Source organism: Sceloporus occidentalis, unplaced genomic scaffold (assembly GCF_023333645.1).
Source record: "Sceloporus occidentalis isolate IW3139 unplaced genomic scaffold, rSceOcc1.0.p SCAF_2, whole genome shotgun sequence".
Classification (NCBI taxonomy): domain Eukaryota; kingdom Metazoa; phylum Chordata; class Lepidosauria; order Squamata; family Phrynosomatidae; genus Sceloporus; species Sceloporus occidentalis.
This window is the reverse complement of record NW_028316982.1, coordinates 75,719,449-75,746,765: the sequence shown is the minus strand read 5'-3', so window position 1 is coordinate 75,746,765 and position 27,317 is coordinate 75,719,449. Positions and strand designations below refer to the sequence as shown.

Here is a 27,317-nt window from a genome sequence, read left to right as displayed (position 1 = left end):
GTTTACAAAATATGTGAAGATACAGCTATGAAAGCATTCGGACCACAGCATAGGAACAATGCATGGAAAAAGTCTCTTTCATTTCCCCCTCCAAGTATTAGTATTAACACTATGGCCTCAATAGCCACTCCATAGTAGATCATTTTGTTGCTGGATAAAGGGCAGGGGAAGTGTAGGATGGAATCCTTTTGGTTAGTTCCAACTTGGGTAGACCCTCTGACTCAACTGCTGAATGATGAGTCAACACAGGCATAGGTGAGTCCTAGTGAATGAATGGGTATAGTCGCGGGTATGAATTTGCAGGGACTATGCAGAGCAGTGGTGGATAGGGGGTCTTGGAGATGTTGCATCCACAGGGTTGGGGCCAATTCAAGTGCAGTTAACAACAACAACAAACTCTGTGTGCGTGTGCCTTCAAGTTGCCTGTTGAATACTCAAAGGTGATTTTGCTAGTTCCTTCTTCTGAAATATAGGCTACAGAACAAGGTATTCATTGGCAGGCTCCCATTCAAGTACTAACCCTGACTGACCATATTTAGCTTCCAAGATCAAATGGGATCTCGTCTGTGGGGTATTTAGGCCCTTGGAGGAATCACAGCCAGTATGGTGTAGTGGTTTGAATGTTGGACTAAGACTTTGAAGACCAGGGTTTGATTCCTCATTCAGCCATGAAACTCACTGGGTGACCTTGGGCAAGTCACATGCTCTTCCTCGGGGAAGACAACGGCAAACCTCCTCCAAACAAATCTGATCAGGAAAACCCCATGACATGTTTGCCTTAGGGTTGCCATAAATTGGAAAAAACTTGAAGGCACACAACAACAACAAGTTTACTCTTCTAGGGATAAACAACAGGAGTTAGACCTTTGTGTCCCCTGCTATCTCTTTGACTCCCTTATTTCAGAAATGGTAATGGGTACCAGGCCTTAAAATCTATTCACAGATGATGCCACTGTGCTTTGGTCTCTCTTCCTCTCCTGATGTTTAAATGATGCATGCGTCCTAAGAGGCCGGAAGCCACACCAAAGCCACGCTCCAGTCTTAAGGACTGGAGCACAGCTTTGGCACAGCTTCTGGCCTTTTAAGATGCATGTGTCATTTAAATAGCATAGCTCCAAAGTGACCAGAAGCAGCTTTATTTTGGCCTGTCTGTTCAGGCCCTTTGTTACCAGAACTCAAATTAATGCATATGAGTGACAGATGGCTGGTTGCAAAAGGACAGCAAGACCGGGTGTTGGCTGGGATCAAAACATGGAAAGGGTCCATAAGTGCCACTATACTCATTTTGCAAAGTGCACCCAAGAAGGTGAGAGGCAAGTGACAGCACTCTCCTTTTCCCTGCTTTTTCCAGGGAATGACTTGACCAAGGGCCCCACAAATTCTGGAATTGCCACAGAGAGTGATTACTTTCTGAAGCTGCCCCTTCCCTTTCAAATGCCTAGAAACAACACTCATGAGTTTCTGAAAGCCATAATTGGATTCACTCTTATGTTGTACCACTTCAGTGCATACCTGAAATATGAGTCTTACTTTGGTTTAACATCATCTGCTAAACCATACCTGCACAATAAAATCTGTGAATTATTTGTGAGCCTCACAACTAAAAAAGGAGTCATCCCTTACCATTTTACAGATTGACTTTGCCTCTTCAGAGAATTTATGGGAATACACCTCTTCAGTCTCCAAGACTCTCCTGTCTACTTCTTCTCGCTTCACCTTCTCTTTCCTTCCACGAAAAGGTGATTGTCCTGCAATCATTTCATAGATCAGGCAGCCTAAACCCCAGTAGTCAGGGCTAAGTGTATATCGCTGGTTATTCAGAACTTCGGGAGCTGGAGAAGACAGAAAGACAAAATCCATAAAAGGCAGCCAGTCATATGTTGACATTGTCACACTGATAGCTAATAAACATTTCCCAGTCACATTCAGAGTTTTAAAAAGTTACTATTTTACTAAAACTCCCAGAATCCCCCAGCCATCATGGCCACTCGCATATGATGGCTGTGAGATTCTGGAAGTTGTAGTCCAAAAAAATTTACTTATTCAAGGTCTGGCTTAAATTCAAAGAATTAAATAAACGATTCCATCTGGGCCTTGGCTAAGAATCAATTTATGTTACAGCTACCACTGGGACAGAACTTTAAGTCATTCCACATGCAGTTGTAATCAGGAGGCAAGGCGTTTATATGGAGTGATTCACCAGGCAGTTGGAAATAATTTTCTGCACGTTACCCCATATTTTTATTTCCAGATGTTTGCATAAGCAGGGAAGAAATTGCCCCACCATGTGGTGAACTAAAATATAGAAACCTAGACCCACATGAGGTGGAGTGATTTAATTCACTTCATATATTGAATTTTAACTTCTCAGAAAATATAGGATGAATTCTCTTATAGAGAAATATGTTCAAAATTCTGCTGAGATGACAGTATACACAGAGAGACAGAAGAACAGATATTTCTTTGGGTCAGACCTCTTTCATAAACTCTTTATGATTTAGTTTACTAGGATCAAATCTCTCAAATTCTTCATAAATTTAAAAAGTTAACTTAAATAATATTATGATATTATGAAATCAAAGTATTCCAGTTCAACTTATGTAATGTAAATTTAAAGTATCTGGTGCCTGCACAAGCTTTTTCACATCAACATTATCCATTAAAGTAGATTTATTAAACATTTCACATCAGTCTCCCTTAACAACACAGCAGGAAATTAGCTGTATCCCCACAGTGATTTACAATGTAAGAGAAAATCTGGAAATGTCCACAGTATTATTCTGAAGCTGGGCAGACAACTTTGGTATGTTAGAGAGAACTTGCCGTTCCCATCACCAGCCCATTGCTGCATTAATGCCATTCAACAGGAAACCACACTGCTCAAGTTTGGTGGCAAGTGCTAATCGCAAAGGATGTTTTGTGGTATGATGGCAAACTACAAAAACAAGTATTGCCTTTCAGTTTTAATGTGTTTGCCCATTGGCTGCTAAAGTTCAACAGCCTGTTTTTTGGGATGGGGTAGGGATGGGAATCTGAGGCCATAAAATTAGCCTTGAAGAACCAGATGCAACCCACTGACTATCCCTTTTCTCAAGTAATCTCATATTTGTTCCCTTTACTGGAAGTACTTTGAAATTTGGGTTTGACCACAGCTTCCTAACACTGACAAACAAGTAGCTTATATTCTTGCAAACATATGAACTAGGTGCTCTATTTTTTCTAACACTCTATTCCTTCTGAAATGGTTCAATTTTATGACATGTAAATGTAATTGCTCCTATCAAGTATGGAGAACTGTTTCCTATACTGAATGTATTCTCATATACTCACAGTTGCAGTACAAACTGAGCCACCATTTTCTCTTTATGCTATCCATTCAATTCCTATTCATGAACACCATGTCTACTAATGACATCCCTTACACATGTTTGTTCTGTGCCACCACAATTCTTATAAAGTAATTCTCAAATCTTTGGAAATCAGGATCTTGGAAGAAGAACAGATTTCATTAAGTAAACATATGATAATCTGCACTGTTTTGGTGGCAGGGAAGTGGAAATTGTAATTAGTGTTTCCACTTATCAGAAGATGACCCAGATAATACTTTACCAGTGCTGCTTTATGCTTGCTTTGTCAGGCATTATTATGTTTTGATTGCTCTGCACTGCAGAGTTTGAAATAGCAACATTCAAACCCAGTAACAAGAAAACATAAGACACCAAATCACATACCCATATAACCAACTGTTCCTACCCGTCCACGGATTGATTCACCCTCAGGGATTTTAACAGCTAGACCCAAATCAGAGATTCTGATATGGCCTAAATGGGGTAGAAAAAAAAGCAAATGTTCTAGCACAAACACAAAATCTGTAGAAAACAGTATTTTTTCCTATTAAATGAGCATTATTAAAATGAACATTTTGTCGCTGCAGGACAAAAATAATACTAGCTTTTTGGAGGACCTCATCTGGAAAACTGCTCAAAGGAACATAGGAAATGGTTCTCTATTAGAGGCTGGGCCAAAAATCTTTCCCATTCTGCAGGACCATTAATCCTCCATAAAAGGGGAGACAGATTTTTTTTTTTCCAAATTTGAGAGGTTGGCATACATCTCACAAATGTTCATCTTAGCTTAAAGATGACATGGGCAGAGTTTTTCTGTCATTTTAAAAACAAGAACTGAACATATTTCTGGAACAGAATGCTACTGGAAGTTATGCTAAATCAAGATACGGCATTCTGTGATGGAGCAGCTAAACCACATGAAAGAAAAGACAGACTCTTGGTCTATTCCTGTTTAAGGCAGAAGAAAAATTTCCCCACCTCCTTAAGATTAATTCAGTCTTCAAGGGCTTGGATTTTTGCACCCTTCATTCAAATGTAAAGAAACTGTTTGATTGAATATTTTGGCTTCACACTACATTATAGCAGACTATCTGACTGTCTTGGCAAGATATGCATAGCAGCTCTTCTCCATGTTCTTAAACAGGAGCTTTTAACCTCAGCTATTACTGATTTGACTTTATCGGGGATACCTGGGGCCTTCAGCATTCAAAAATATGTTCTATTATTAAGGTCCAAATCCACTTTGAAAAGCAGAGAACATGGGACAGAGCAGATAGGCATGAAAGAGTGGCCTGAGTCCATTCAGGACCCAAGCAGATTGGAACTCTGCTGATCACAAGGCCTGCTCCAAAGGCAGGCTGATCATACAGGGGCAGATTGGCATTGCCAGGAATCAGTTTATTCCGGTTCCTTTTTGCTTCAGTATTAAGGACCGCAGTGCGGCTTCAGCACAGCTTCCAACTGCTTTGTAGGTGCATGTTGCCACACCTCCAAAGCAGCCAGAAGCCACTTCATTTTGACTGTGTGCTTCACCCCTATGTTATTTGACATTATAATAATAGAATCATAAGAGTTGGAAGAGTCCACAAGGGCTATCCAGTCCAACCCATTGCCATGCAGGAATACAGAATCAAAGCACCCCTGACAGATGGCAATCCAGCGCTTTAGAAATCTCCAAAGAAGGAAACTCCACCACACTCCAAGAGAGTGTGTTCCACTGTCAAACAGCTCTTACTGTCAGGAAGCTCTTTCCTAATGTTGAGTTGGATTCTTGTTTAGCCAGCGAATACAAAAAAATAAGGTGATGCTTTGTCATGGAGATTACTCTGAAGAACAGGATGGAATACATTTGGAAAGAAATGTGAACCATCCAAATCTGGGTACCATATTTATTTGGGAAGATTCTCAGAGTAATGGAATGAAGACAATCTGTCATTGTCAACTATGTTATCATTAACCCAACAAACATGGCTTTTCATAACTACACTTACCCTGCTTTTCTTTCTCATTCATACTGGCTAAAGTTCTATCATTTTCTGTATTTCAAGACAAGCATTAGTTACTGCTCCGTCTCTCAACCACTGCAGATAATGATTTCACCTTGTACAATACTATGTAGCACAACTAAATATAAGCCACTTTACTGTGGAAGATGAGGCCTTGCCTAAAGCACTCATACTTACCATAATCATCTAACAGGATATTTTCTGGCTTCAAATCCCTAAAAAAGAAAGAAAGGAAAGGAGGGAGGGGAAGACTGCAGTTATTGTGTGAAAGTAGCTTTGATAACATAGGAATAGCAAGGCATCAGAATGCATTTTCTTGCCATTAAACAGCAGGGAGCAAGCTTATGTGGTAAAGAATTCAGAAAGCCAATTAAAAAAACATGGTTTTGAGGCAAGATAAAGATCCTGGTCCACCAAATAACACTGCTTGCTCTGCTGGCACATGCTCACTCACTTTAACAGGATGCAATAGAAGAAAATCAAGTCATTTGAAGAGTGGTGTTGGAGAAGAGGTCTACAGATATAATGGACTGCTAAAACAACAACAAGGAAGAAGAATGGGTTTTACAGCAAATCAAACCTGCACCTAGAAGTGAAAATCATCAAACAGAGGCTATAGTACCTTGGACATATCATGGGATGTGACTCATTGGGAAAGATGATAACCCTTGGTAAAGTGGAAGGTGGTAGGAAAAGAGAAAAGCACACTACAGGTAGATTGATTCAATCAAGGAAGTCACAACCCTGGATCTGAAAATCTGAGCAGAAGAGTTGATGATCTTGGAAATCTTTATTCATATGGTCACCTTTAGGATTCTAGAGGACGGAGCCATGTCAGTTAAAATGGAATCATTCTGCTATATTTGTGTAGTGTGAAAAGGCCTACTGTCTTCACATAAGATAAACATGATCCTATGGTCCGAACTGGGACCATAAAAAGATCTTTAACCACCTGATGACAATAGATAAAACAGATTAATAGAAATATCCATAGCATGTTTGTTTTAATTTGGTCATTCCAATGAAATACTTGGATTCTGAAAGAGCTGAATACTTTGCTCAGCGAAATAACTGATAACATTAGATTGCATAAAGATTCATTAGTGTTTTGCTTATATATGCTTTAATCATTTTTATCATATTTCCTGAATGAACAGTGATTTATATTTGTGATGATGTTTTACTATTTTACTTTCAAGAAAGTTAAATAAATATCAAATAAAATTTTCCAATACAATTCTTCATGATGCAGAATGACTCCTTCATTGTATGCCATAAAAATGTCCAACTAAGTGAATCATAAATCGCTAAGTAAATCACTAAGTAAATTCAGTAGTCTAAGTTTTTAAAAGAAATGTGCCATTTTTTAAAAAAATATATAAAAGTATCTTTACATCTTCACAGACTTCCTATTTTTATGCAATAGTTGTTCCATCCTGACAGAGCCAATTAGAAGTGATTTTATCTTTCCATTTCATATATACAACCATTTGTCTAAATAAAACAATGTAAGTTAATACAATAGAATACCCTAGTCAAGAAATGCTTTCACTGATATGAATTTTAAAGCTGGGGCGGGGAGTGGAATGGGGCTAATTCAAGCCTTTCCAACATGAAAATAAAGTGGAGAAAGTCATGTTACAGAAATTTTGCCACGTTGGAATTGGTTACATTATATCTGAATTCAAAAGTCAGAGACTATCCAACATACAGGGTCCACTCTCCTCATATTTTAAATTACTTCTGATATTTTAAATTACTTTCAAATATTTTAAGTTTTGCTGTTGCTTGACAGGGAACTTAATAGTTTCCCCCCCTGTTAATCAGGACAGAACATTTTTGTTTGTTCAAAATATATCATGCATGCTATTTATTATTACAAGCCAAGGCACATGTACTAAGAACATTTCTGTTCCCTTCCTTTTGTTGGTTTAAATCCCTATTGACCTCACAAGATAAACTTCACAAGAAAAACCAATGGTAACGGGCCTACTTTTCAAACAAACAGTTCTGAGAAAATATGTGAAGGGCAAAAGGATGCAGGAGAAAATGGATGGCTTTATTTTAAATACAACTTCATGCTTATTCTCACTGTTAACAGAAAGAGTCACGCAGGAGTGAGGTGATAAAGGTCTTTCTCAGCATATTTTTCCCCATTTTAATTGTAAACATTTCCTTGAAGAACCCAGATAGTTTAAATTTCTTGCACTGTATACTACAATTTATGATTAACATCAGGACCATCCCTGTCATTAGACAGAAGCACTTGAGGTAGCAGTCACTTGAGGCAGCAGATACTGAGATGTGTGTATTGGGAGAAAGCATTAAAAGCTTTCATGCCTTTTCCTCTTGAACCCACTCCCCTTTGATTCCACCTTTACTGGAAGACAGTTCATGTTGCATCTGCTAACCTAACCTGCTACCTATACTTCTGGATACTAAATGTCAACCATACAATTCAACCAGAAGTCAGCTTCCAGCAGCAAAAGATCAAGAGCCAAGTCTTTAGCATTTAAATTATTGCCTACAGAAATGAAATATAGGGAAAGTTCTACATATTCATAGAACGCCAAAAAACAGGTTTGGTGGACAGAGATACAAGCTTCTGTGCATGTCATACTGAAATAGACTCTGATTCATTTTCCAAATCAATGGCAAGCTTCCTGCTCCAGCAATTAAATAGTTCTCTTCCCTATTTCTCTGTGAGACTGTTGCACCCTAGATTGTTTCTCCTCTTTATGATGAAGTACAACTGGTTTATGCTTCAAAATCCTAACTGGGAGATGCATTTCATGGTGGTTTCATGGTGCTGTGGTAAGGTATGCCAACACACCCTTTGCCTGGTTTATATTAGGTAGACAATGAAGCTGCTTTCAGCCATAGAAAGGAAAAAGGCAGCCACAGAGTAGATAAATGGCTTCTTCATTCTGCATGGCAAGGACAACTTTGGGGGGGGGGGCATTTAAATGTGATAATTTGGTATAGAATAATAAAATGACAAAATCGTAGAGTTGGTAGGGACCATAATGTCCATCAGGTCCAGTCCCCTGCCATGCAGGAATACATAACTTAAAGCACTTCTATCCAATCCCTGTTTAAAAACTTCCAAAGAAGGAGAGTCCACCACCCACCTAGATATTATATTGCACTGTTGAACACCTTTTACAATAGAATAAAAATCTTTCTAATGCTTAGGTGGGATCTCATTTCTTGTAATTTAAATCCATTGGTTTGTGTTCTAGTCTCTGGAGCAGAAAAAAACAAACTGGCTTCATCTTTCACAAGACAACTGTTCAGCTATTTAAAGATAGTTATTGTCTCTGGTTTAGTCTGTGGTCTACTAAGAACCCTTGACCCTTTCTTTACATGTACATTTATCCCTTTTGAAATTCACTTTCTAAGTTTTGGGCCAGCTCTCCAATCTGTCAAGATTTTTTTTAATTCTGATACCATCCTCTAGCGTATTAGCTACCCCCCTCCCAAATCACCTGTAATTTTGACAAGTATGCCATGTAGATAAAAGATTTTAAAATAATAATAATAATTTTAAAAAATGGCCCCAATCCAAATTTTCCACTTTGAGCAAGGAAAAGGATGTCAGGAGAATTTATACAGATTTCTTAGACTTTAGCAACTTAAAAGTTGTCTACTCATTCATGTTGTGGCCTTTCACATATGAGTTTTACTGAAAATGATGCAGAACTGCTGTCAAGGACTTTGGGGAGAAACAGGAATAGCATCTTTTCCCTAGGGGATTCAGCAGAAAGGCAGATCTCTTGGTGTGCCACATAAACTATAGTTGAATTTTCTAAGCGTGTTCATACAGTCTGAACTCCAAAATGAACCCCAGAGAAATGGAAGGCAGTATTATATTTGTGGGAGCCAATGTGATGTAGTGATTTGAGTGCTGGACTAGGATCAGGGTTCAGATCTCTGTTCAGTCATGGACACATATTGGGTGACTTTGGGCAAATCACACTTGCTGAGCCTCAGAGGAAGGCAAAGGTGACCCCCTCCCCCCTCTGAACAAATTCTGCCATGAAAACCCCATGATAGGGTTGTCTTGGGATCTCCGTTAAGGCAGAATTGACTTGGAGGCACACAACACTGTATTTGTCCTTTACAGGCAGACACTTGATTTGAACCATATTATGATAAAATATTTCCCACAGTTTAACATGAAACCCAAACTCAATTCTGACAAGAAAAAGCCTAGCTAGTGGATGGTTTATTTGCCTGGCTTAGTAGACTTCATCCTGAGATGTAAGTAGTTGTAATCTCCCTGAAAAAAAAAATCATTCTTGGAGTAATCTCTGACCCATCCATGTAACTGGAGACACTAGTTGAATCTGTGCATCTTCTCCCGGTTTATATGTGTCAGCTGAGACTGCAGCTGGACAGAATTAGTTTTATCCCAATTACTTATGTCCTGATAGCCACTAGCGGTGGCTTAGCAGTTAAGATGCTGACTCTGACATTCGTAAGAATGGCAGATGGGCAGTTCAAGACCCAAGCACCATGTGATGGAGTGAGCCCCTGTCACTAGTCCCAGCTTCTACCAACCTAGGAGTTTGAAAGCATGTAAAAGTGCAAGTAGATAAATAGGTACCACTTCAGTGAAAAAGTAACAGTGGTCTGTGTGCCTCGGTGTTTAGTCATGCTGGTCATGTGTCCATGGAGTTGTCTTTGACAACCTGGCTCCTTCAGCTTAGTAACAGAGATGAGCATCGCCCCTGACAGTTCGACATGACTTGACAATCACATCAAAAGGGAAACTTTTACCTTTAGCCACTAGACTGAACTACTATAAATGGTGTATATGTGGGGTTGGCTTTGGAGGTGATTTGGGAACAGGAGTTACTCCAAAATTCAGCTGTATGGCAGCTACTGGGAGCATGATGTCATGATCTCATTATCCATCTACTTTGCAAACTGGAGGGAGACAAAAATGGTGAAAGATCTGGTAACCATGCACTGTGACGAGCGACTTAGGAAGTTGGGCATGTTCAGCATGGAGAAGAGACAGTTAAGAGGTGACATGATATGATAGCCTTGTTTAAATGTTTGAAAAGATGTCAAACTGAGGATGGAGCAAGTTTGTTTTTTGCAGGTGCCGAGAATAAAACAAGGAAAAGAGATAAAACTATAGGAATAGGATTACAGCAAAAGAGATTCCCTCTCAACATTAGGAAGAACTTTCTGACAGTAAGAGCTGATCAACAGGAGACTATGCTGCCTTGCAATGTGGTGGAGTTTCCTTTTTTGAAGTTTTTTAAACAAAGGCTGGAAGGCTATCTGTCAGGGGTATTTTGATTGGGTATTCCCGCATGTCAGGGGGCTGGACCTGATGGCCCTTGGGGTCTTTTCCAACTCTATGATTCTAAATCAGTAGGCAAGGCATGATCACAAGTGACAACTATCCAGGAAAAAGGCACTATCTTACAAGATACAATGCTGCTCACATGCATGTATGCAGCTAGGGAGCAGGGAGAAGAATAAAATCTACCCTAGAATGAGGAATCTTGTTGTGTGCCTCCAAGTCATTTCTCACTTATGGCAACCCTAAGAAGAATTTACCATGGGGTTTTCTTGGCAAGAGCTGGTTTGCCTTTGCCTTTGCCTTCCCCCAAGGCTCAGAGCATGTGACTTGCCCAAGGTCATCCAGTGGGTTTTCAATGGCATAAATCAAGAAGCCAAGGCCCATTTGTCATGTCTTGATAACTACCAGCCTGAATATGTGAAGAAATCTTGTAGCACCTTTGAGACTACTGAAAGAAAGGAATTGGCAGCATGAGCTTTGGTAGACTAAAGTCTACTTCCTCAGAGGCATTTGGTGGAGTGAAAAGGGAAAGACCTATATATGCAATTAGTGCATGAGAATGTCAATTCAAAATCAAAATCTTTGGTGTATGGAAATGAAACGGCAAGTCCAGTTTTAATGGCAGTCGACAGTTGTTGGTGGACAAAGGCAGTGGAAGCTGTAGCCTGTAGATGAAGAGAAGGAATGAGTGTGGGAAACAGAGAGTGATGTGATGAACACCTTCATGAGGATGGGAGTTAGACAGTGTTGAAATGTGTGTAGTGTGGCAGAAAACCATTATCTTTGTTCAACCCATTGCTGATGGACTGTAGTCTGTGGATAAATTTCATTTCTGCTGTTACTCTTTCCAATCTTCCTTCGTAGTTTTTTTGTTCAAGGACTGCTGTTCTTAGATGGAATATCCAGGAAGACTGACTGAAATGTTCTGCTGACAGTTTTTGTGTATTCCCATTCCTAATGTCTGATTCATGTCAATTTATCCTCTGCCTCAGAGACTGGGTTCCTGGACTGTTTCCCAATCAAACACTCACCAGACTCTTCAAGACCATGTTGACCATGATATGCAAAAATGAATACATAACTGATAGATAACATGGAAATATAGCTCTTTGGGTTTGTAGGGCTACTCTACCATAATTTGTTGGATCTAGAGGGTGACTGTATTCCCCCTATATGGAAATAAAGACAGGAGACTATTTCTTGCTTCTAATTGTCATGTAAACTGATTTTTCTTGCAAAAAAAAAAAAAGATGAAGAAAATGGAAGAGCAAAGGAAAGAGAGGTGGGAAACCCACACACAATACCTGTCTTTCTAAAAGCCATTACCAAAAACATGTTTGAAATCAGATATTACTTTTTTCCTTAATGATAATATTGCCAATAAAACCTTCAAAAGTGTTGATGCATCCTGCCACTGTATCTGCCATGAGAACTACACAGAAGGATAACATAGGGAGCTTTCTAAGTATCTTTCAGGGTTTTTTGTTTTGCAAAATTACACGGAGGTTAGAAAGTACAATAGAATTATCATTTTTCAAGACTCTCACTCCACCCTCATGGAGTGACTCTCACAGCTTCCTTTTGCCAAATTCTTTTAAGCAGATGTCTTCTAAAGAACAACTTTAATAAGATCACAAGTGTGAGAGGCAGGTAAAACCTAAATCTTTATTATACTGGTTATGACAAAGTGAATGCCAAAAATATCACAACAGCCATGGACCATATGAATGATTTAAACTGTGGTCTATTTATAAAAACCCATTATTTCCTCATAAATCATGCTCCTGTGGCAGTGCTGTATCATTCTTCTACATATTTATTGACAGTAGGATGCCAGTAATCTTCTCAGAGGAAAGGAGAAGCACATAAACATAAGCACTACACTGGGGCACCATTTCCTGGTTATGTACCAGAAAGGGAAACTATGAAAATGGGTTCAGTATGGTAAAAAGATAAAAAGAAAAAAGAGGCATACAAGGAGCTCTGGAGTTTCTAGACTAGACCTAGGGCTGATCTACACATCCACAGAAATAATGTAATGGAGTCTTATTGGGAATGTGCTGCTTCAGAAGGCATATCTGCACGGGCCATTTGCATTGGTTTCCTACTGCCCCTCGCATCACCCTGTCCACACAATGCAAGGCCAAAGGCCACCAACTGTGTAGTGTCATCATGTGAGAAGGGTACTCCTGCAAGGAATTTGGGCCACCCCTCCCTTAATCTGCTTTTTAAAATCTCACCATTTGCTCCAGATCTTCCCGGAAAACCTGGAGCACCCCAGAGCTACATAGGGTAGATGCCCAGTATTGCTATGGAGTGCCCAGATAACAGGGAGAATTCAAGGCAGCTTAACAGCTAGAATACTCTGGGAGCAGCCAGAATATTCTGGCCAGTGTAGACCCACTGAGATGCTGGGTAAGGAATACAGCTTGGAAAAGCAGGGTAGTGGTGTTAAACGACAGCTTCCCATACTGGCTGAAGGAGAGGTTCCAGGAGTTAATAGTCCAACAAGACACTTTTCCAAGCTCTGGTAAGCAATTATTTGTTTGAATGTTCTTCTTCCATTGTAAAAGAAATGTTGAACTTAGAAAAACAGCATGTTAGAGAGAAGGGCACTTGAATCATCTTTTGTCTGACATGTTACTTTCCTAGGCTTGGGGAGCTTTTCAAGCCTGTGGACTGCACCTGCTACCTTGGATTCTTCTAGCTGTAAATGCAAAGAAGCCAATTTTCCATTTTCTGCTTATAGAGCACATACTCTGCCACTAAGTTATAGCACCTTTCCTCATATGTTACCATGAGCATAGAAGCCTACCTATCTGAATAGTATGGTCAATTGTGAACAAAGTACAGAGATTACTCAAGCCTTGAACAAAGGCCCCAGCCCTGTTACCCCTAAGCTCCTTTATAAAAATACAGTGGAGACTGAACTGGAGAATCTTGTGGATATCTACAAGTGGAAACACTACAGGTGGATCATACCATGTTTTTTGGAAAGAGCACACACAGAGAAATTTATAAAGCATTTTTTAACAGCAGTTACCTGTATACAGTGTTTTCTCTATGTAAATCTTCTAAGCCACAAAGAATCTCAGCAGCATAAAACAAAGCTCTTTCTTCCTCAAAGCCTGGATTTCCCATATTGTAGATGTGGAACTTCAAGTCACCCCCATTCATTATGGTTAGAACTAAACAGAGTGCATCCTTTGTTTCATAGGCATAGGCTAAGTTGACCTAGAAAGGCAATTGGGACAGTTTAAGAAAATTCTCAAAAAGTACGTATCATCCACTGCTGTGCGCCAATATAATGAGATAAGGCAGTATATAAATAAAAGGAAGAAAATGGAGCTGGATAAATCTGCCAGCTATAAAAAAGTGCTTCAAGGTTTAAAAGTGGCCAGGTATTTTTTATTGTAGTATACAATGAAACACAGTCCATGAATAACTATGGAGCCATACTTTCATGAATACTTTAAAGAAATAAACTTATGTGACAGCGCTTGGAAAACTTTCTTTTAAAAGTGCAACTTGAAGAATTCCTCAGTAGACATGCTGGCTAGGGGATTCTGAGAATTGTGCTCCAAAAAGTACTTTCTAGGCTCTCTAAATTGCAACATAGATCTTATTTACTCACACAAATAACCTCATTATGTCAGCAATAGCTCAAGACCTAACAAATGAAGAACTTCATATTCTGGAGTTTCGTGCCCTAGCAGGTACTTGTAGGCCACCTTTTCCCTAACTTGGCATTCTTCAGATCTGTTGGACTAAAATTGCCAAAATTCCAACAGCATGATCATTTGTTGGATGATGAGAATCATATAAACATAGAACTATAGATATGGAAAGAATTCCATTTAGTACATTTTGCTACCACGGCAGGAATTTTACTTTTGTACTCCCAATATCTCTGGAGGCTACACAGTTGGTGAAGACTGTTACCAGCAATACACAGGGACTTGGAATCTATGACTGTCAATAACCATGAAATCACTTAGTTATTTCAAAGCCTATCAATAGCCAGGAAATGATACTTCAAAAACAAACAAACAAACAAAGCAACACACACACAAACAATTGTAGCCGCAACGATAATGACAACCAGTCAGTATCATATGTCGCCGACATCAGAATGCTGGTTAGAATGAAGGCACGCTCTGTACACCTCCTGTGATCAACCCCATTCACTGATGGAAATGTCACCTAAAGCTGTTGCCCACGGTAAATTTGGCAATACTTACTACAAATTGACTATTGACTTTTTCTAGAATCTGCTTTTCATTTAAGGCCATGGATTCACCTTTCCTCTTCTTTATTCTTTTTTTCTCTAATCTTTTGCATGCATACATTTTCCCAGTTGCCCGTACTTGACAAGCGCACACCTGAAAGGAAACAACAGAAACAAAGAATTGCTGCAGTAAGGAAAGAATGTAGAAAAGAAACCAGCAAGTTAATTAGCAAAGTCTCTCTTTCACATGTGGCAACTCCTTTATTTTAGTTTTTAAGGGGATTACTTGGACTAGAATACAAGGCCTGAGGTGAGGAGGAAAGAGGAGCAGGTTATGAAGAGAAATTAAGAGACCATTGATTCTCCTTCCAGATCTTAAAGTGAGTTATATTGACTAGAATCAAGGCTGCACAGGAAGGCCTTCAAATGTGGCAGGGTTGGCTACATCCTGAAATAATGCATATCACCATATGAAGAGAGTCAGGAGAAGCTGTAATTCAATTTAAAGTAACTGACTCCCCCACCCTACTTATTTGACAAGTTAGCGTGCAGAGTGGATATAGCTGCAATGAAGAATCCAAGCCTTTTAAAAGCTTCCATAGGCATTTTGGAGACCAAAACAACAAATAATATAAATAATGTAAATAATGTTGTCATTATTATCTCATCATTGTGACATTCTCCCTAAGGTCTTGCACCACATGTAACTCCAACCAAAGTAGGATAAAATCAGTACTTTTCTCCCAGCTTCAGGAGCACAGAGGCAGGCTCTAAGGTTTTTTCAGCAGCCAGACTACTGCAGCCTTAATAATCTCCTGAGCTGGGTGGGCCAGCATCTACATACCTCAAGCCAGGAGCGGTTTGCTGGGGCACTGCTTCCTTGACATAGGGGTAGTTTCATCACAGCTCCAACAACCCAATCACTCTAGATATTTTTTCATGGAATCATAGATGAATAGGAGGTTGACAAGGGCTTAATTATTCCTTGCCACAGAATTAAATAACTTAGGGCCCAAACAGACAGGCCAAAATAAAGCTGCTTTGGGTCACTTTAGAGGTATGCTGTTTAAATGACACACACATCTTAAGAGGCCAGAAGCTGCACCAAAGCTGCACTGCAGTCCTTAGGACTGGAGCATGGCTTTGGTGCGGCTTCTAGCCTCTTAGGACCCATGTATCATTTAAACAGCATACCTCCAAAGTGATCCGAAGCAGCTTTATTTTGGCCTGTCTGTACAGGCCCTTCGAATCATAGAATCACAGAGTTAGAAGAGACCACAAGGGCCATCCAGTCCAACCCCCTGCCATGCAGGAATTCTCAATCAAAGCATACCCGACAGATGGCCATCCAGCCTCTGTTTAAAGATCTCCAAAGAAGGAAACTCCACCACATTCACAGGGAATGTGTTCCACTGTCAAACAGCTCTCACTGTCAGGAAGTTCCTCCAAATGTTGAAGTGCAATCTCTTTTCCTGTAGCTTGCATCCATTATTCCAGGTCCTATTCTCTGGAGCAGCAGAAAACAAGAAGCTTGCTCCATCATCAATATGACATCCCTTCAAATATTTAAACAAGGCTATCATATCACCTCTTAACTTTCTCTTCTTCAGGCTAAACATACCCAGCTCCCTAAGTCTCTCCTTGCCTTGCAGGGCATGGTTTCCAGATCCTTCACCATTTTGGTCACTCTCCTCTGGACACGTTCCAGCTTCTCAACATCTTTTTTGAATTGTGGTGCCCAGAACTGGACACAGTATTCTAGGTGAGGCCCAACCAAGGCAGAATAGGGACATCTGATAGATGGCTATCAAAACTCTGTTTAAAGACCTCCAAAAAGCCCATGCTTCTGAAAAGGGTAAAAAAAGTGGATTGTTGAAAAGCAGGCTGTCAAAAAGCAAGGGGCACCTGTACTTTATTGCTTCTAGAGCGCACTCCCCATAAGACAGTTCAGCCTGGAAGCCCTGGGTAAAGTAATTACATTCATAAATCTTTAAGGCAAACACCATTTCCAGAGGATTGAACCCTGAACTTGGAAAAGCTATTTATTTGGACAATTCCCCAGTTACTTGTTTGGACTACAGGGTACTACTTTTTCCGTCTACAGCTTTGGACTGCAATCTCATTAGGAGTTATAGTTCAAATATAAATAAATTTCAGGCTGTGGTTCAGTCACACAGCAACAGGCATGGACTACCAAATTCCAATACAAAGTGTAATACTCTCTTGAACCAATTTCAAAGGGATAAGAAAACATGAAACATACTACAAAGTCAATGCCACTCAAAGTGAAGCCTCACACATGTTACACTTTCCTAGCACTTTGCATTCACATTCAGGTAAAAATTAACGCCATCCCTCTCTCTTTCTCTTTCACACACACATTTGGGTCAAGTATAAGGATTCCCATCTCATTTAAAAAAGAAGAGTAGTCATTGATATTTTCATGCTCAATCTGTCAGAGTTATTGAGCCTGGACATTTTTAACAGAGGTTTTCAAAATTACTCACCTCCCCAAAACCACCTTTTCCTAATACCCTGTATTGTCTAAATGTATTTTTCGTCACTGGTTGTCTGAAAGTATAAAAGAAAAAGTGTGAGTGAGAAGATAGATAATATTCCAAACACTTTGTTTATTTTTAAAAATGCAGATCTATAGCTGATTTAATGAAATCATTTCCTAATCACCTCCTCCTGTTAACTAATCATTATAGTAGCTCATTTCATTCAGAGGCCCTCAATAAACACAGAAAAGGAAAAGTTAGCCAGTTATCAGCATAATAATGTATAGTACAATGGTGGCTACTACTAGAATTCAAATTCTGCATAGGAGCAGGAATTGTAAAACCCTCCACATGTTGCTGGATAGAAAGTCCCATTACCCTAGGTAGCATAGCCAATTGGAGGAAAGCTTGGAGTTTCAATCCACCAACGTCTGGAGGGTTACTTGATTTCCACCTATTTTACATGGATTTACATTCCTCAAAGGATGCCATTCTTCTTAGTTACTTAGTGTTCCTCTAGATCAGGGTGGGGAAAGTGGCTCTCCAACAATCCCTTACTGTTGGACATGCTAAATGGAAGTTGACAGGTAGCAGGAAATGGCTTCATGTAAGCTGTACCATCACATCCTTCTTTTTAAATGCAGCAGAAGCACTGTACAACTTGGTAGAACTACCATTTGCCATGACAAATATGGTTTCCCAAGCCCCATTTGCCATAATAACTTCAACTGTGGGCAAGAAGAAGAATCTGCAAAAGAGTTAGAAAGCTTATTTAACCTTTTTTAATGCCCATTTATTCTCTCACACAAATTATCTCCAACCCATATTTCCATGCAGCACTATATTCCACAGTATGATACAGGGAAGGATAAGTAAAAAGCAACAAAAAAGTCAAATCAGCAGAAAGGAAGAATCAATAGACAGGGAGGATTAAATTCTGTCTTGTAAAATGACTCTTCAGCCCTTCGGTATATCACAAGAAGTATCTTGTTTAATCGTTTGGAATTGCTTTTTTAAATCTAAATCTAAAGTATAAGATTCGGATGTTAATTATTTAATTAACTGATGTAGTATTTTGCAATACTAAAATTTTGTGATTGGTTTTAAATATATATTATGCGAATGGCCTTTGGCTTAAGCATTAATAAACTTAACTTGAACTATCTTGTTTAGCAATGTCATGTTTGTGTCATAATGGCCAGAATCTTGTAGGTTTCTTATTTCTGCATAAATTCTTCTACAAAAGCATTTGGACATTTTTGTCCAATACAAAATGAGTATCCCTTATTGAAAATGCTTGGGACCAGAAGTGCTTCGGATTTAGGATTATTATTTTCTTTAATATTTACATATATGTAGTGAGATATCTTGGAGGTGAGATCCAAGTCTAAACATGAAATTCATTTATTTTTCATATACACCTTATACATATAGCCTGAAGGTAATTTTATGCAAAATATTTTTTAATAATGTTGTTCATTAAACAAAGTTTGTGTACATTTTATTAGTTTATTGAAACTATTGTTAGATACACACCAACACAGAAAAGAAAAAGCAAAAACAAACAAGTAAACAAACATTCAATTACTACTTATACCTACATTACATGCTACCAACCTCTTTCTTTCAGTTAGTCTAAAAGGTGCTACAAGATTTCTCTACATACTTATACCTACAAACATTGATAAACATATACTAGCATGCATACTATGAACATACTAATAGTAAACACAATGAAAGACTTGTAGCTTTCTTCTGTTGCAGTTGTTAACTAAACATTCTACATTTCCTCTTAGCATATAAGGCTAAGTAATTAGATAAAATCTACTTTGTATTATCTAACCCACAATGTTTATGAAAAAAACCCTTTATGTGGGAAGGACTTACAGACTCATTTATTATCTTATTTATTTTATTTTTATCCCACCTTTCTCCCAAAAAGGGACCCAAGGCAGCTCATGATATAAAAACACATTAAAACAACATTAAAAAATTAAAATAGCCTAATTAAACAGTAAAAAAGTTAAAAGTTTTAAGCATACAAAAGAATGTAGAACAGAACATCCCTGCAATCTGAAAAATAGAAGGGTGGGGGCTTCTCTAGCTCGTCATTTTGAAGAAATGCAACATTCTGTATCAGGTTTCCATTTTGGGGTAATAGCAAGAATTTATAATAACAAATAATATATTCGGAAGGAAAAAAAGTGGTGAAATGGATTCTAAAATTGAAATCCTTGGTGCCCTCAGGTCTGAATCAAGATCTGTACATACAATCTTAAATCTAAATGCTATAGAGAATGATTGTAATATAATGTACATGGCTGAACAATAATGCCGGGAATGGGCTGAGCAATCACCTGGAGAGATTGCATTTCCCTGTGACTGATTCCAGCACATATCACTGGCTATTTCTTTTCAACAACTACCTGGAATATGTATATTTAATGAAATACTGTAAAATCTGTTGTTTTTATAATCAATGGTCCTGTGTTTTGGGGAGCATTCTCAACTTCACTGATTTCAGTTGAAGGGTATGTATATTTCTAATATGAAAAATAATGTATTCCCATGTGATTTATGAGTTATAGTTAATTGAGGATTGTCAGTGGGTAAGACGTTGACTCTGATAACTGCAAGATTGGCAGGTCAGTAATTCAAGTCCCAAGTACAATGTGACAGAGTGAGCTCCCATCACTAGTCCCAGCTTCTGCCCACTTAGCTGTTCGAAAGCATGTAAAAGTACAACTAGATAAATAGGTACCACTCCATGGGAAAGTAACAGCATTCTGTGCAGTCTTTGATAATGCTGGCTCTTCAGCTTAGTAATGGAGATGAGCACCATCCCCTACAGTCAGACGTGACTTGACAACCTTGTCAAAGGGGAAACTTTTACCTTTTTACCTATGCCTGTCTTTTTAATACCTATAATATATATGTACTTATGTTTGTTTCTAGTACCTAAAGAAGGTCTTATCTTACTGAGGCTGAAATACATTGGGCTTTTTAAAAGAACCTAATAAACAGTTGTCCATCTCAGAGCACATGGAGCTTGCATCGTCATTGCATTGCATTGCACCTCAAGGTGGCTATTCAACAGTGGTGGCTGGTGGCTCCCATGCCAGTAAAGCAGTAAATCCACTCCAGGTTTTATTGCAAGGTTTAAATGTGCTCTCCAAAGTATTGGACTTTATTCCTGAATGGTTTCAGCACCATGGAGAGCTCTTTTAATATTAGCACATATCTGGAGTGGATTCACCATTCCACAGACATGGAAGCTACCAGCCGCCATTGGCATCCAGATGTGCATTTGGTTCTGAACATTGCCATTCACCACAAGAGATTTTGTAATACAATCAATCAATAACTCCTTTACACTATGCCACATTGATACAGGATCTTGATAAATTGTTATTAACATCCTAAATCTCTGAGCTGTATAGAGAAGGCAAGCACAGTTTTTAAGATAGAGTGGGCCCTCCACATTTGCTGTGGTTAGGGATACAGGAGCCCTTGAAAGTGGAAAAAACGCAAATAAAAAAACACTGGTTTTTAAAACATGAGAACACCTCTAGGAATAGCTGGGTCCTCCATCTAAACTCTATGGTCACCATCCTCTGGAAGTTGACAATAGAATTGTGCTGAAGGACCTCCAAATGCCTAGTACAAAGATTCTCTAGGAATCTCTAGGTTCTCCAGTGCAACCTCTGATGAAAGTTGGCCATAAAGTCACGCAGGAAGACCTAGAGATTCTGAGAGAGGACATATACATCAAATCTGCAAATAATAAAATCTGCAAAAGTCAAAGCTACAAATGTAGAGGGCCAAAAATATCCTGGGCTGGTATTTTGGTACATAATCAGAATCACAGGATTCATGTTGCATAGCATTCATGATTCCTTCCCTGTGTGCGGACTGTGCCAATTCCCCCTAGCTACACTATCTCCCAAGAAGGCCACGAGGTCTCAGTGAGACCAGATCTGTACTTTAGAATTCCAGGGAGAGAGAGAGAGAGAAAAAAAAGAGCAAACATGCAGTAACATGCTTGTAAAAATTTTCTGTGATGAGTTAGAGATTTATTAAGGCAAAGCTGCAATACAGAGCTCTGGAAATCATTGTGAAATGCAAAGTTAGTGTGGTAGATTGCACAGAGTATTGAATCGATGTCTGGAAGACAGAAGTGAGATATCATCACTGGTGAAGTCCTATGCAGAAATAAACTAAGAAGTTTTCAGGTGATGTTTCAGGACTACATAGCAGCTGCCTAACACATTGTCACCCAGATATATTTCTCCATGTCTCGGTCTACAGCTTTCACTACAGATGGCATCTCTCCTCTCAATGAATGTCTTAAAGCGGCAATGGACTGGATGAGGAAAAACTGACTAAAGCTGAATCCAGACAAAACGGAGGTACTCACAGTAGAGGCCCCTAATCCAGGTCCTAGATGGGGGTCATGCTCTCCTCAAAGGACTGTGTTCACAGTCTAGGGGTACATACATATTTGCAAAGGAAATATGCCTTTTCTATCCCAAACATTCTTCCCTTTCTGGGGCTAATGCTTGATTCACTTTAGGCAACGATTGGATGAGTATAAAAGAAGTTTTAATTTTCCATCCTCGTTAAATAGAATAGAAGAGTACAACTAGATCATCAAAATATTGGGCTGATGCCCTGTAGATTTAGGTGGATCTCCATACTGTTATTTCCTGTTACTTAAAGAGCCAGTTCAGTAAAAGAATGTGGGCTGAGTTGGAAAACTGAACAGCCACATTTGTAATTTCATTTCCTACTGGTCTATGAGTTCTTCATTGAAGATGTATTGCAGTGCGAGAGAGCTCTTCAGACATTGTTGGAGTCTAGTTCCCATTAGCCCCAGGCAACACAACCAACAGATAATGGGACTAATAGTTCATCAACATCTGGAGGGTCATCACTTCCTCTTCCCTGGTGTATTGACTGTGGAGCTAATTGGCTTATATTTTTCATAAGAAATTTTGAAAAAAGGTTACATCTAGAACCAAGTCACTCAACTTCCATCTGTAGCCTGATTTCTGTGATTTAATGGAAAAACATTTTTCCCTGTTTTTGTCTCCTGCCAAACCTCCCTTCCAACAACTTAAAAACAACAACAATCCCATCACTTCTCTAATAAGCAAGTCAGTAAATACTCACAGTTTTCCTGTCACTACTAATCCAGTCACTAGGGGGCAGTATGTTAATGTAGCTATCAAAAGCATTAATAACGTGGGATACTACCATCAGCACTTGCAATTTTTTAAGAAGAAAAAGAAATAACGGAAAAGCTCAAAACTCAAAGTGAAAGAGGTGCTATTCAAGTTTCTGAGAAAATGGTCACAAACCCCATAAATGTCCTTTTTAAAATCCCCATATCAAGAGTGCTAAATTGTGAATGTGAAAGGGACACAAGCCTACGAGAAACTACACCCATCTCCCTTTCTTTCAAATTTCAGATGTATGTGTTTGGAGGAGGGGGGCGCTTACATCTTTTCTGTACATAATCTTCACAGTGAAGCGAAAATATTTGTGTTTCTTAAAGTATTATTTATGTTACTAACGTTTTTAAAAAAAATAATAACAGGAGAGAATGATTGTTTTGTAGTTTTTTGTGGGTTTTTCGGGCTATATGGGCATGTTCTGGAAGAGTTTATTCCTGACGTTTCGCCTGTATCTGTGGCTGGCATCTTCAGAGAATGCTGGCATGGAAGTGAGTGGGGTCTATATACTGTGTGATCCTTGGTTGAGAGGAACAAATTTACATGTTATTGTGTGTGTTGGTCTGTTGGTGAATGGCAAGACCTCAAGGTGTCCATTTAATTAGCGATCCATTGTCTTCTGGGAAATCCCCCTGATCCTGGGTGGTTTTCATTTGCATTTGCTGGGTCTTGATTCTAGTGTTTGGTAGCCAAACTTTGTTTACTTTAAGGATTTCTTCTTTCCTATTGAAGTTGTCCAGTTGTTTGTAAATTTCAATGGCTTCCCTGTGCATTCTGACCTGACAGATGTAAATCATTTCTTCTCAACCAAGGGTCACACAGTATATATACCCCATTCATTCCCATGCCAACATTCTCTGAAGATGCCAGCCACAGATGCTAGCAAAATGTCAGGAATAAACTCTTCCAGAACACGTCCACATAGTCCGAAAAACTCACAAAAACTATGGAGGCCGGTGATAAAAGCCTTCGACTTCACAATTATTGTTTTGTTAAGATGAAAAAGCCCCCAAAAGATACCTTGATTCTTAGAAAACCAGAAGTTAAATTATTAACTGATGAACAGTTGCCCAAACTATGGGAGTTTATACTGGATAATTTTTTTACATTTGTATATGTGTAGGATGGGAGAATTATTTTGAAAGTTTGATTTTATTTGTTGGTTGGTTGGTTATGAGAAAAATGCACTTTATTAACACTCTAAATTCACATGTATTTTCCTTGAAGTAAGAAATCACCCCCTTGATTCAGAAGATAGTAAATGCCAGATAAGCATGCTCAGGATTGTAGCCTAACTGTAAAATTAGTTGTGGTCTCTATTTGAAAATAATAACAACAACAACAACAACAACAACAAGAACAACAACAACTTTATTACAGCCATTTGGCCAGCACAATTACAAAATTCCAATTTAAAACACAACATAGGTTCATGTACAGGCAGATTGGAGAATATAAACAAATGATAGTTTATAAAAAGTAAGGATAAAAAATATTTGAAAATGGTAAACTTCCTCTGAATAAATCTTGCCAAGAAAAGCCTACAATAGGGTTACCCTGCGTCAGAGGGGCTTGAAGGCACTCAACAACAACAACAACAACACTGCAAATCCTAGGATTCCAGAGGATAGGATGACAGCAGTTAAGGTGAAATTGCAGTGCTGTGACTGTGTGATGTGAGAGGGCCCATGGACTTCCCTTACTTCTCAGACACTGGCAACAAAGTAAAATTCAAAATAGGGAAAACTGAGACCATGTGTTTTATCTAGAATCCTTGTTATTTCTCTTTAAATGGTTTTTAAAAATTTCTTTGAATTCTTACATTGTTTGGACTGGATTGTTAATAATAAACGTTAAAACTGGCAACAGAAAAGGCACTCTGTGGATGTTCAAATGTGTTTTCCACTTTTTAAATTACTTTGCATCCTTTCAGCACTAGAAATAGGGCCCAGGCCTAAAGTCTTGACATTGGTTTTGCATATCATTAAAGCATGTTTAACACTTCTGGTGAAACCTGCTGCATTTTCCTAAACTTTGCATGGATCTTTGCTGATTTCTAAATATTTAAGCTTGCAAAGAGAACGCAGAAGGATATATGTGAAATGGCAAGTACAGTCTTTCGATTTAAAATTAGAGTTTGAACTTATCACAAAAAATCTTGTTGTCTATGGAAAACCTCACATATAATATTCACATTCCATTTAAATATGACTTTTTATATGTTTTTTTAACTGTAATATTTTTAATGTGTAAGCTGCCTTGAGTCCCAGTCTTGAGGGAAAGACAGGATATCGATGATGATGATGATGATGATGATGATGATGATGATGATGATGATGATGATGATGGAGCAGGGAGAGGAGAAAGAAGAGGTGGAGGAGGAAGAGAAAACTGGACTAGGGCTTAGTGTTGATCTGGTGGGGCTCTTTTTACGTTCTTGAGGCCAAACGTGTGAACACTGATTCCCTCACAAATGCTGAAAGGACTGTTCTACATCAAGTCATTCCCACGTCCCATCTTATATCATATATGTAACACTTACCTTTCCAGCCATTTCCACTGGAGAAATCTATCAAAATACATGCTGTCTGAATATTCTTGAAAAGGTTCGCCACTTAAATACTCATGCACAGATCTGTCTCAGATGAAAAAAGAAAACATGACAAACATTTTACAATCATGAGCTTCACTACAAAAAACAGAAACAAATATTCCATTCTCTTTGATGTGAGGGACCCTAGTTTTTACATAGACAGACAGACAGACAATGTTATGGCCGGTATAAAATTCTGTGAAGGTTAATATTGCCATTGTTAATGTTTGATGTCAATAGAAGTCTGGATGTGACATTTGATAACTAATTTCAACATATTCAATCAACCAGTGATTACTGTTTCTATTTGACTGGTCAGTTTTCTAGTTATGACTTTAAAACTGACAAATTTAATGAAATACAAACAAATCAGGCACCATGGCTTCATGCACTTCTAGTAGCTAAGCATAGGCTAGGCGAAACATGTTTATTTCAGCTACACAACTAAGCTCATTTCTTAAAGGGCTGTCTTTCACAGCTCAGTTTGGTTTTTAATTGTTCACTTTGACATACTGTATGCTTTTACAATAAATTCTAAGCTTTTAAATCACCACACACCAAAGGAATGACCACCAGCTTTCAAGCCTAGCTTTGTAAATTGTACATTACTTATAAGACTTCTATCCATCTGGCACATGTTATATTGTTATATATGAAACAAATAAAATGACCGTGACAGAACCACCATGTTGTTAATGTCACAAACAATTCTCATTTCCTCCACAACAAAGAGCAAAATACAAGTAATTGCAGGAGAAAAAATATTTTAAACACATAAGCAGATTTATTGGGTGATAGAGGGATATATTTTGCAAATATCCATAGGAGTAACAGAAGGTGTCCCGCCAAAAGCTTGATGGGGATGGCTTTCAGTAATCGCTACATTTTGGAAGTGCTGCTTTTTCGGGGCCCTGCTATCTGGATAAATACAAGAGCCACAGTTTGCAGATGCAAATCTATGAATAGAGAGGCTCACACAGAATTGCAATAAGCCTTCAAAACTGATAAGCCTTTTCCCAAACAAAAAGATGATACAATACATGTGAATTTCAGTGCCACAGCCCTCCAAGTTATCCATGCTGACTTGACATTCACTCATTTTTTCTTTATTTTGAAACAACTCTGTGCAACTTGGGATCCTTTGACGCTACACTATTATAGCACTATGATACCACATTAACAGCCATAGTTCTATCCTATGGCACACTGGGATTTGCATTTCAGAGAGGGGTGTTTAGAATTCTCAGCCAAACAGTTCTGCCATCTTATCAGACCGTAAATTCCCAGGACTCCATAGGATGAAGCCTTCGCAGATAAACTAGTGGTATAACTGCATGGTGTGAAAGGGCCCTTCTCTACAAAGGGATGTAGACTCCCTATTTTTCTTTTGAGATGGCAAGATGCACAACAATGGAGTCTTTTTGTTTGGTTCTGTCCCTTTCAATATCAGTAGTAATGTAATACAATAGTAAAGATGGCAAAGCTCCATGCTCTCTGCAAAAACAAGACCAGACTGTGGCACAGACCATGAACTACTAATATCAAAAATTAGAATAAATCCAATATATGAACACCGAACTAAACATCATGCTGAAATAAAACATGAAGAACTTCCCTGTAGAATTTAAAGATAATGTGAAGAATAGGTTTGCACTATTAAGCCTAATTGACTGAGAACAAGAAGACCTCTGGAATGAAGCCAGGGACACTGTCAGGGAGGAATGCAAAAGACACTATATACAGCCAAAAAGAAACAGAAGCTTCAATGGAGGATAGAAAAAACTCTTCAAGCAGTTAAAGATAGATAAGAGGCAAAAGTAAAGTGTGTCAAACATAGAGTCAGAACCTTGAATGCAATTGTTCAACAGGTTTTCCTCCCAAGCAAGTGGGGATATGAAACTGCAGATTTCTTTAATTTTTTAAAGTGCTTTTTATGCCACCTTTCCTTACATTAGGTTTCAAACCAGCATAAAGCATAATTCAAAAAGAAAAAACAGCAAGTAAAATTTGAATACTTAGACTAGACAAAATTTACACAATTGAGCAATAAAGTCTATCAAAATGCTTGGGTGGAAAAAAGTGTTTACC

The 27,317-nt window shown here is 38.6% G+C and overlaps 1 protein-coding gene across 3 annotated transcripts in view; it reads right to left on the bottom strand.

Moving 5' to 3' along the window:
* The window catches only part of GRK5 (G protein-coupled receptor kinase 5), a 236,380-nt gene that overhangs the window by 17,089 nt on the left and 191,974 nt on the right, over positions 1–27,317 (bottom strand). For 2 of the 3 annotated variants that reach the window (XM_089510030.1, XM_089510029.1), the window contains exons 6-12: positions 25,179–25,271; positions 17,409–17,472; positions 14,915–15,055; positions 13,717–13,907; positions 5,531–5,568; positions 3,732–3,821; positions 1,624–1,832 (exon numbers count right to left, since the gene is read on the bottom strand). In XM_089510030.1, coding sequence (XP_089366156.1) covers positions 1,624–1,832; positions 3,732–3,821; positions 5,531–5,568; positions 13,717–13,907; positions 14,915–15,055; positions 17,409–17,472; positions 25,179–25,271 — 826 coding nt within the window. The remainder of the gene's footprint in view (positions 1–1,623; positions 1,833–3,731; positions 3,822–5,530; positions 5,569–13,716; positions 13,908–14,914; positions 15,056–17,408; positions 17,473–25,178; positions 25,272–27,317) is intronic. The other variant, XM_089510031.1, reaches the window with a different exon arrangement.